Raw genomic sequence first — 12,019 nt, 5'->3', positions numbered from 1 at the left:
TATATATATATATATATATATATATATATATATATATATATATATATATATATATACAATACTTTGTTGTCATTTGATGTGGAGAAGAAAATCGAAAAACAAAATAAACAAATAAACAAAGACTTAAATTTCGCTGGAAATTTGTATTAGTTGCCGTTTTTTAAAATTAAATCTACAATGTCAGAATCAGTATGGTAACATTTGTCTTTCTTAACTGAAAAAATAAGGAATGTTCGTTATTATAGTATAAATGTTTGCCAGTGTCACTATTTATGTCATTGTCTGTATGTATGTATGTATGTCTGTCTGTCTGTCTGTCTGTATGTATGTATGTATATATGTATGTATGTATGTGAGTGCACGTGAAAGAGACGATAATAGAGATTGGTTACTTGACCTCTAACATGTTGACATTTGCGTGGTACTGGACGGTTTCCAGGCTGATATGACGCATAACATGACGTCAAGATTGCAAAGTAAAATTCATTAATGCTATACCGGCCTTGTGATGTGATGTGATTTTGATTTTTAACGTAGCTTTAACAATTTTTTAGTCATATCGCTACGATGTCTGCATTGTAGCAGTTTATAGTGATGTCTAGAACTGGAGCATCATGCTGCAGACATGTAGCACGATGTCCCACCCAGTCACATTATCCTGACACCAGGCCGACCAGTCCTAACACTAACCTCTTAATGCTGAACGCCCAGCGAGGCAGCTGTTAGTACCATTTTTGTAAGTCTTTTGTATGACTCGGCCGGGGATCGAACCCACGACCTCCCGCATCCGAGGCGGACGCTCTAACCACTAGGCCACCGGAGCGGTTAGCACCGGCCTTAGCAAACGCGGGGACTGATTTGGATCATTTTGGCTGGGCCCCTTTGATTTACGCGCTGGGCTCCTGATAGCAAGGCATTTGGAAATAAACTTTTAAACAAGCTTTATATGATATTGAACTTAAAATATTCTTCCATTGCTTTAAAATTACTTTCTTTCTACAGATGTATTCCTAAACATTACTAACGTGCGTGGCCCCTGTGGGCCAAATAGGTTCAATCGGCCTAGGGCCGTTCCTGAATGCTAAACCTAAAGTTAACTGGACACTATTAATTCTAATCACTATTGTACAATCGAAGGTGAAAATCTTCTCGGAATAAAACAAATCATAGGCGCATGTAACATAATTTCTCTAAGTTCATTATTTTGAAATGAACCAAATATCTTTTTAAATAAAAGATAAAAAATAATTTTTACGATTATCTTATTCCAACTCACTTTTGGTTATGGTTCTAATATTTTTTTCATCAGTATCTATTAAGCTATCTTACAAATAAATGGTGCTTTAATCTGGAATCTTTTACCTGATGATTGTAAAGCATATACAACCCTCACTGTTTTTAAACACAAAGATATAACATTATTTTAACTCAGAATGTGTTTGTATAGCGTGTACTAACTTGTGATTCATGTATTTTAATTTTGATATTCGGCTCAATAGTATATCGAAAATGTAATAATAATAATAATAATAACAACAATAATAATAACAACAACAATAACAACAATACTACTACTACTACTACTACTACTACTACTACTACTACTACTAATTATTATTATTATTATTATTATTATTATAAGATTTCTAACATTCTATATATTTCAGGAATTAGACAAAGAATTACCTAGTGTCGTATTTATCGAATTTTGAGCTGAAAATAATAAATAAAGAGGATTAATGGATGTTTGTATTCACATGAGTTTTGTAAATTGTCTGTTATACTCTTAAACGAAAACCAACTCCAGTTTTGATATGTTTCTTAAGTAAATACACTAAGTGAATGTAAATATAATTTCTCTAAGTTCATTGTTTTAAAATAAAAGATAAAAAATAATTTTTACGATTATCTTATTCCAACTCACTTTTGGTCATGGTTCTAATATTTTTTCATCATTATCTATTAAGCTATCTTACAAATAAATGGTGCTTTAATCTGGAATCTTTTACCTGATGATTGTAAAGCATATACAACCCTCACTGTTTTTAAACACAAAGATATAACATTGTTTTAACTCAAAATGTGTTTGTATAGCGTGTACTAACTTGTGATTCATGTATTTTAATTTTGATATTCGACTCAATAGTATATCGAAAATGTAATAATAATAATAATAATAATAATAATAATAATAATAATAACAACAATAATAATAACAACAACAATAACAACAATACTACTACTACTACTACTAATTATTATTATTATTATTATTATTATTATTATTATTATTATTATTATTATTATTATTATAAGATTTCTAATATTCTATATATTCCAGGAATTAGACAAAGAATTACCTAGTGTCGTATTTATCGAAGTTTGAGCTGAAAATAATAAATAAAGAGGATTAATGGATGTTTGTATTCACATGAGGTTTGTGAATTGTCTGTTATACTCTTAAACGATAACGAACTCCAGTTTTGATATGTTTTATAAGTAAATACACTAAGTGAATATAAATATAAAGAAATATTCTTCTTAAGATCTAAAAGGCATTTTTAAAACTACAGTCGATTATTTTCAAACATTTGCGTCGATAATATAAGCTACAAGAATTGCTGTGATAAATACAACTGTGACATCATCAGGTCACACGTGGTGTATCGCCGATTCATTCATCTGCATTACCGTTTAACTGGTTTATTTTGGATCCGTTGAGAGCAACAACCACACAAAACAACCGTCAAACCATACTGTATATAATGGAGACATTCATAATGCTGTCGGACGCAACTCACTTCTTAACACTTTCGTTTACTTCAAAAACTCCCGTAAATTACCATCTCTACTAAACCATTGAATCAGTTTCAACTGATTGCCTACTTTTCGAATGACCAGAATGGACCAAATAACGTACTGGTACCGGCAATTACTGCTTTCACATGTGAAGAACTTACAAATATCGCGACATCATAGGAGTAGGTCTAGGAAAGTCGTCGATTGTGGAAAAGAAAGAGAGCAAATAAGAGTACGTAATAAAGAGCCGGTTCATCAAAAGCGATTCCCTCTAATAAACGGAAGGAATGTCTAATTTCAAATTGTGACGAGTCTTAGATTATAAATGATTATACTTAAAGATATGAGATCTAAACAGCAAAGAAATATGTTTTCAAGTTATAAAAGAAAACTTGGGAAACGGGAAGAGGCATGATTGTGTATTTTGTGTCTTTATGGTGCTGTACGTTATCTTGATGAGGCTAGGAAATATCAATCAATTAAAGGATTTAAGTCGCCTACGCAACTAGTGCTTTCGCGACTGGTTAAATCTCGAAGGTCGAGATTTTCAATTGATCGGGACTGTAGGAATGGAGCCACTACAGTCCCGCTTTTATGTGCGAATGTCGCACTTTTAAATTCATGAACATGTCCGGCCGAGGAAAGGAGACAAGGGGCCCGCGGAACTCAAGTCCAGCTGTACTAGTGGACAGAAATCTATTCCAGTGGTGTGTGAGTCACTTGTGTAATTTTCCTAATCCTTCGAGTTGTGTAATTTCATTACTATTTTAGGAAATATGATGTGTGTGGCGTGGAGCTGTTTTCGCACACGAAAACGTATCATTAAGGTGTAAAGGACACTAAACTTGAATATTTCAACATTGTATTTTTATGGAAGTAATCAAGGATACTATTCGCACTTTGTGCCTGTATTTGCTGCAGGGAAATAAAAGACAGAGAACGCAGCTAATGTCAGAGAGAGAGAGAGAGAGAGAGAGGTTCTTCGCGTTAAACGCAAGCATAATATTTCACAATTAAAATGAAGACAACATGCCATCTATCAAACGTGGCATAAATGAAAGGACACTTAGTGCTACCCCCCCCCATAACTATACAATACAATAAGAGCGTAAGTCTGTCCATGTGTGTGTGCGTGATAGATACCTGTTAACAGCTGTATAGCTGCATTAACAACATAAAGTACGCAAGGATTTCACTCTCATGTACGTATCATGTGAAGAAATAAAGCCCACCTAACGAATACAACTGTACTTCTTTACCAGTTTTGCATATGTGAATGCGTATTTGTGTGCGTATCCGTGTGTGAATGTGAGAGAGGACAAACTTATTCACGTTGTCGCTTTTGAACAGTTATGCGAAATATGCATGTGATGTTACGAGTTTCAGAACGAGTCTGCTCGAATATTAAGAGAAAAGAGTGTGCAAACGTTACCTGAAATGTTACTGGCAGTTGTCGTTTCCGTGCCTGAAAATAACGAGAGGAAAAATCGATTCTGCGATCCATCCAGTGTACATACATTGCAAGTGTGTGTGCGTGTGTGTGTGTGTGTGTAGCGAGAGAGAGAGAGAGAATTTTTTGTAATAGAATTCCTCATGGTTGTTTGGTTGAGATGTAGTACTATATATATATATATATATATATATATATATATATATATATATATATATATATATATATATATATATATATATAGCACGTTTATTTTGTATGAATCACCATTATTTTAAATGGGCTGTTAATTAGCTTTGCTCGATATGCATGCATGTGCATGTGTTTTTCACCGTGTCTTTCTGAGTATGTAAGAAAAAATGAGTATGCACACACTACCTGATCCGATATTAGTTGCCATGTGCGTGGTATTGGTCGGTCTCGTGACTAAAAAGAGACAAGAGAGATTAGTCTATTGTGAGACATGTATGAAGTGCATAAATATTTAAGGGCAACACACACACACACACACACACACACTACAACAATATACATGAGAGAGAGAGAGAGAGAGAGAGAGAGAGCTATTGTCGGGAGTTACTTTTATTGTCTATAAAAAGAGTTATCAAGCGTTACTTGATGTGATACTGGTTAGTGTGAGCATGCCATTGGTCGGTTTTGTGGCTGTATGAGACAAGAGAGACAAATATGTTTTGCGATATATGGATTGTATACAAAGTTGCATGTGTGTACGTGTGCGTGACTGTGCGTATATGAGAGACGGAGAAGTCAGTATCTTTTATTTTAGGAGTTGCTATTAGACAGTAATGCGGAATATGCATGCATGTGCATGTGTTTTTCATCGTGTCGTTCTGAGTATGTAAGAAAACGTGAGTATGCACACACCACCTGATCCGATATTAGTTGCCATGTGCGTGGTATTGGTCGGTCTCGTGACTAAAAAGAGACGAGAGATCAGTCTATTGTGCGACATGTATGTAGTGCATAATTATTTAAGGGCAACACACACACACGCACACACACACACACACACACACTACAACAATATACATGTGTGTGTGTGAGAGAGAGATATATAGTCGGGAGTTACTTATTTTTGTCTATAAAAAGAGTTATCAGGCGTTACTTGATGTGATACTGGTTAGTGTGAGCATGCTATTGGTCGGTTTTGTGGCTGCATGTTACAAGAGACACAAATATATTTTCCGATATATGGATTGTATACAAAGTAGCATGTGTGTATATGTGCGTGACTGTGCGTGTATGAGAGACGGAGAAGTCAGTATCTTTTGTAAGAATCGCAGTTATTTTAAAAGCTGATATTGAACAGTAATGCGGAATATGAATGCACGTGCATGTGTTTTTCATGGTGTCTTTGTGAGTATATAAAAACAAACGAGTATGCACACACTACCTGATCCGATATTAGTTGCCATGTGCGTGGTATTGGTCGGTATCGTGACTAAAAAGAGACAAGAGAGATCAGTCTATTGTGAGACATGTATGAAGTGCATAATTATTTAAGGGCAACACACACACACACACACACACACACTATATATATATATATATATATATATATATATATATATATATATATATATATATATATATATATATATATATATATATATATATATATATATATATATATATACATACATACATACATACATATGAATGAGGGAAACAATGATAAATCTGGGTAACTAGGTCAGCATCATAGAAACTAATGTTAAGTTGGATCTGAAAAAAATTCAATAGTAAGTCAAGTTTTTGGGTTTAATCTGGTTAAACAGGTCAGCATCATGACATATTCCTGCTGTTTCAGTACCATTTAGTTATGGCATGATCTGGGTGGAAGAAGGCTGTCATTCATCTAGTAATGGTTAGCCAATCATATTCTGTATGTGGGGAAAGGGTGTGGGGTTACCATATGTGTACATAAAAAGATACAAGATATATAGTGTAGGGTAGAGAAAGGCAGAAGGACACAAAGCAGAAAAAAAGCAGAAAGAGAATAGAGAAAGAAAAAGGGACAGTAGAAATAAGATGTAGTTGGAAATAAGAATCAGACAGAGATATACAAGATGGAGAGTTAAGAGAAGGGATACCTAATATACATAATGGAGTGATGGATGGATATTCTGAAGAGACAAATATGGTGAGAAAAATGTAGAATTAGTGTAGAATTCGGAGAGGTGGACAAAATTAGTGTGTATATTGGATATAAACAGTAGATTACAATATGACGTAGTGTTTTAATTAGTATAACACTGGTCTCTGCCTCACCCCGAAGTCAACAGAAAGACCAAACTAGGCCAGACAGACCACACCTAAGGTGTCACACACACACACACACACACACACACACACACACACACACACACACATTTCAACTCTGATGTGCATGTGTTGAAAGTAGTATTATTTGTACGAATCACAATTGTTGTGTGTCGTTTTTTAATAGCAATGCGAAATATGCATGCATAATTATGCGTTTATGAATGCATCTGTTGGAATATGTAAGAAAAGAGAGTATTTAAGCGTTAGCTGATGAGTAACTGGTTTGCGTGAGCGTGGCAAAAGTCGGTTTCGTTGCTGAAAGTACCAGGAATTAAAACTCTCTTCTGCGATGTATGTAGTGTACACAAATTGTGTGCTTGTCTGTGTGCGTGTGTGTGTGTGTGTGTGTGTGTGTGAGAGAGAGAGAGAGAGAGAGAGAGAGAGATTAATTAGCTTTGTGGAATACGCATGCATAAATGTTTGGTTCGGATCGTGGTTTTTGAATCTGCAAGATAAAAATAGTTGGAACGTGTGTGGTATTTGTCAGTATCGTGGCTAAAGCTGTAATGAGAGATAAATATATTTTGTGACGTATGAATATGGATTGCACCAAAGTTTGGGAGAGAATTTTCACGAGAGAGAGAGAGAGAGAGAGAGAGATGATATTCTTTTATTCCTCCATTTTCTGAAGATTTTAAGACAAAAATGAAATGCATTTAAATACATAGAATCACAAAAATAGTGGATTCGTTACTTATTAAATTATTTCCGATAGCAAACGAATAAATAAATTAAAATCATTGCTAAACTATATATATATATATATATATATATATATATATATATATATATATATATATATATATATATATATACGATAGAACATTTGAAAATGTATCCTCACAACACAAATAGTTAGTTTCCTAATCGCTTTGCAATCCAGTACAAGTATTTCTTTCCTTATATTCTGTGTGAGTTCTCTATTGAATCGAATATATAATATCCTTTATCTTAATGAAATACTTGGTAGATAGTCTGATCATATTTATCCATGCCTCAAATTCTAAACATTCTGATATATCATTTAAACCACCAAGTAGTATAATCAGTATAACATCATCGATCTGATCACAGAAATCACGGTAAATCACTGGAGGCATATACGAAAATAGACTTTCCATCAAGTGGTTTCTGTCGTCTGAGGTTAAGGCACAATTCATCGAAATGTGCAAAATACGGTCATGACTCATTTTGCCACATAGGGGACACAGTTCAGGTCTTGCTTGCATTCCTCGAATACGAATTAATGTCCCATATTCCATTTTTCTGCTTGAGTCAGTGTAAGCTATTTTCCATAGATGATGCATTTTTAGTCCTGGATTAATTTTTAAAAATCTACCGAATCCCTCTGATGGATTTCTGATACTCATTTCATGTTTTCTCTCCTCAAATATCTGTATTCTTGTCCCAAATAAGTTTTTCCATGTTATTTTGTTTGGAAATTTTCCAGTGAAAATAAAGTCGTTGAGATAGTCTTCTAAATCATACTTTTTGAGTACAGTATTTATATCATATATAAAAGAGTTGTAGCTATCTTGGGGGTCAAAAATCAAATTTCCAACAGCCCGGAGGATAACCTTTTTAGCAGTTAAGTTTGCTGATGTTCTACACATGCGACCAAGAAATACGAGTTTTTGCTTATCTATGCGAGCTTCCATTGATATCATCTCCAAGCATGATGTCGTAGATCCAATTGGCGATCTTTGAGGGAAACCTTGTACTCTCCGGGCGAAATATCGTTGTATTTTCTCCATTGATTCAATGCCCTGATATGACATATTAAACCAGAGTTCTGAGCCATACAAAGCAGACGGCAATATAACTCTTTCCCAGACTTTCACAGAAACTATAGGATTCATCCCATTTGCATTTAATCCAAATGAGTATAGTGAGTTTGTTACACGTTTAGCTTTATCGTAGGAATAGACTATACGATCATTAGTTTTCATTGATTGTGAAAAGGTAACTCCTGCATATTTCACTTTTTTTGCTCTAGGAATATTCTGTGATCCCAGAGTAATTCCATTTGATGAGTACACTTCATTTTTTTTTTTATACTAAATATCATCCAATTACTCTTGTTAGAGTTATATTTCAATTTTCACTTCTGTGCATACTGATAAGCAGTATTCACGAGTATTTGCAATCCATTCAGCGTAGAGCTTAGTAGAGTAGTGTCGTCTTCCAAAAGCATGCCAGGTATGTTCATCTGATTCACTGTTATTCCGCAATTAGTCATTACTAGTTCATTCAATAGGTCATTTATGTACACGAGAAATAAAAAAGCCGACATTACACGCCCTTAGCGTGAGCATGACATTACTGGTTAGCGTGAGCATGACATTAGTCGGATTGGTGGCTGAACGTAACAAGAGAGAAATATCTTTTCTGTGAAGTACGAGGTGTACACAAAATTGCAAGTGTGTGCGTGCGTGTGTGTGTGTGTGTGTGTGTGTGTGTGTTTTAGAGATACTTAGGGTTGTTTGGATGAAAATGTAGGCAAACCATTCATATATTTTGAAGTCTGTATCTTTTATATGAATTCCAGTTGTATTTGTTGTTATTGGTCAGCTTTGCGGGATACGCATGCATGGTTATGTGCTTATGAACGTATTTGTACAAATATGTAAGACAATAAGAATACGTAAGTATTACCTGATGTGCTCCTGTTTAGAGTGGCATTTGTTGATTTAGGGGCTGAAAGTAACGATAGAAAAAATATATACTGCAATGAAGTGTACACAAATTGTGTGTTTGTCTGTGTAAGAGAGAGAGAGAGAGCTTGCTCCATATCGTTGCTTGGTCGATATGCAATTCGTATATATATATATATATATATATATATATATATATATATATATATATATATATATATATAATTCATTGTATCCCCTAGGAGTGAAAGACTGAGGGGGGAGAAAAAACTTTGGTGTCAAAACTTGGGGTCACATGAAAAATTTGGGGGCCAAAAGTATGCTGACAAATATTCATCTCACCTCTAATCTATTTTACCTGAACATATGAAATTACAATGTGTATTTCATGCTCCCTTTATCTCGAACTAAAATTAAAAATCAACAAAAATCTTAACTGTCAAATAATCATTTTAATGTTTCTCAAAGGAAATTTACACTCCCACTATTGTTAAATTTTATTTCTTCCTAGAACAGATTTCTTGAAATTTGATGCACGATATTTTTGCAAACTCTTGCTTGTCAAAGTCAGGACGTTTGACTTCACATCTAACAAGCATTTTCTCATGAAGAGACTTCAATGAAAGATTGATTATTTTGAGTGAATGTATAGCATTTTCTCTTGAAGAGACTTCAATGAAAGATTGATTATTTTGAGTGAATGTATAGCATTTTCTCTTGAAGAGACTTCAATTGTTTCTTTTGAGTGAATGTATAGAATTTTGGGCAGAGAACCCTCTCTCACAAGGCACAGGGGTAAGTGGGGTGGCCAGATTAATATCAGCAAGCTGAGCAAAGTTGGAGAAAATATCCCCTCCTTCTTTAAGAAGGAGTTCGCTGATTTTAGCCAGCCCCTTCTCTTTATGTCTTGAAATGTAGCGTTTGAAGGAACGGAACGATGCTTTGTTTTCATCACGGTCAATCAGAGGATTCACTTCTGTTCCAAACTGTTCAATGAGCCTCTCCAAGGACTCGGAACCATGGGTTATTATTTCTTAAGTGCCTTGAGGTAACTATCTAGGATTGAGTACTGTAGAGAGGTGTTTCAAAATCTGCATATCACATGCGGAGAATCTTTTTCTCATCTCCGATTCAAAACATGCTACAAACTCTTTTCCGAGATTTTTCACAGACTCTTTACTAAGCTGATGATATTCTTTGGGTTGTACACCTTGGTATTTTCCTGACATGTTAAGTTGACCATTTAGTTCAGTCACACGTGGTGTGTATCCATCTACATTGCTGACATGATCTTTGAGTGCTTCCAAAGTAGCATCAAGCATATGTTCTACCTGATCAATGTCAATGACCTCCTTTTAAATGCTTTGCTGCATCTGCTTACCTCTTGCAGGACATCAAGCAATAACATTGTAGATGCTAGAAACTTGTATGCATGTACCTCGGCTAGGATGCCTTTTGTTTTTGAAGCATTTGCAGAGTCGTTCTGAGATGCTTCTTGCTCAAGTGCAAGAACTATACATCCCTAACAGCTCTCAATGGCTTGCACAGCATCATGGTGAGACAGCCATCTCACCTGGGTAGTTTTTTTTTTAACCTTTCCGCCTTCTTTCCCATAATCTGGCACATGTCTCTTTATCCTCTGATATCTACAAGCTGAATATGAAAATAAGTTGTAGATTGTGACCGAAACAGACTGGTACTTTTTCATGTATGCTATGCTTGCTGCATCCCAGCATGCTACCAAGGCTAATCTATGAGCAATACACCAGTCACTCACCATTCTTTTATTCTTCTCTTTCAGCCGTACACCCACCCCAGATTTTGAACCCATCATGACATTTGCCCCATCAGTGCTCAAACCAATCACCTTCTTAATATCAATATCGTATTCCTGAAGAATATCCACCAAGGCATTTGTGATTGTTTTAGATTTTCCATCTTGCACCTTCACATTAGCTAAATATTCAGTGTTTGCCTTCCCAACACGAACAGTTCGACAAAATATAACCATTTTTTGTGTGGGTGCAAAGCAATATCCAAAGACTCATCCAGGAGAATGCACAGGTATGGTAAAGTATGGACCCTTTGTTGAATCCTCACCTTGCAAACTAAAGAGGCTGCTGCCTGCATCTCAGACACAGTCCCATGCTTCTTGTATGCCAGGGTCTCATTCTGCAGGGCTGAGCGACCATTGTCCCTCTAAAACAACTAATACAAACTTACATATCATCCTGTCACAGAGCACAAGTCAGCTGGTATTTTGAGTAATGAGCTTGCTAAGTTATTCCATTCATTCAGTGTTATAGTTCATTAACTGAAAATTCTATTTTAACAAAAGTAAACTGGAGTGGACTGATCAATGACTGTTTCATCTTATAATTTAATTCGATTTCAGGTAATAAGACATGAGACACAAAGACATGCAGGCAGAGAGAGAGAGAGAGAGAGAGAGAGAGAGAGAGAGAGTTTGAAAGAGAGAGAGAGAGAGAGAGCGAGAGCGAGAGCGAGAGAGAGAGTGTGTGTAGGGGGAGGGGGAGATTTTATATGAAGTTCGATTAAACCAGGAAACTGTCTATCTGGAATACTTTCTCGGCACATATGCACTGTCGTTCTCATCTGCGCCATGAGGCTAGCGTCTACCTGCTCTGTGCATTTGTTCTCGGCAAGCATCCAGATTTCGTTGTTGCGAAATAATCCTTTTTGCGATAATATGTTCCCCAGATTCTTCAAGGCGAACAAGGGCGGATCTTTGATAGTTCTTTGACCCAGT

The 12,019-nt window shown here is 35.4% G+C and overlaps 1 protein-coding gene across 11 annotated transcripts in view; it reads right to left on the bottom strand.

Moving 5' to 3' along the window:
• Positions 1–12,019, bottom strand: part of LOC149790230 (uncharacterized) — a 54,047-nt gene that overhangs the window by 29,381 nt on the left and 12,647 nt on the right. For 5 of the 11 annotated variants that reach the window (XM_089972256.1, XM_089972258.1, XM_089972249.1 and 2 more), the window contains 7 exons: positions 9,251–9,292; positions 5,664–5,711; positions 5,135–5,185; positions 4,628–4,675; positions 4,232–4,264; positions 2,361–2,387; positions 1,687–1,713 (listed from right to left, as the gene is read on the bottom strand). In XM_089972256.1, coding sequence (XP_089828382.1) covers positions 1,687–1,713; positions 2,361–2,387; positions 4,232–4,264; positions 4,628–4,675; positions 5,135–5,185; positions 5,664–5,711; positions 9,251–9,292 — 276 coding nt within the window. The remainder of the gene's footprint in view (positions 1–1,686; positions 1,714–2,360; positions 2,388–4,231; positions 4,265–4,627; positions 4,676–5,134; positions 5,186–5,663; positions 5,712–9,250; positions 9,293–12,019) is intronic. The other 6 variants (XM_089972250.1, XM_089972251.1, XM_089972253.1 and 3 more) reach the window with 6 other exon arrangements.

The sequence above is a fragment of the Sinohyriopsis cumingii genome, chromosome 10, assembly GCF_028554795.1.
Source record: "Sinohyriopsis cumingii isolate HCF-2022 chromosome 10, ASM2855479v2, whole genome shotgun sequence".
NCBI lineage: Eukaryota > Metazoa > Mollusca > Bivalvia > Unionida > Unionidae > Sinohyriopsis > Sinohyriopsis cumingii.
Note: the sequence above shows the minus strand (reverse complement) of the source record. Positions and strands in the feature narration are given on the sequence as shown.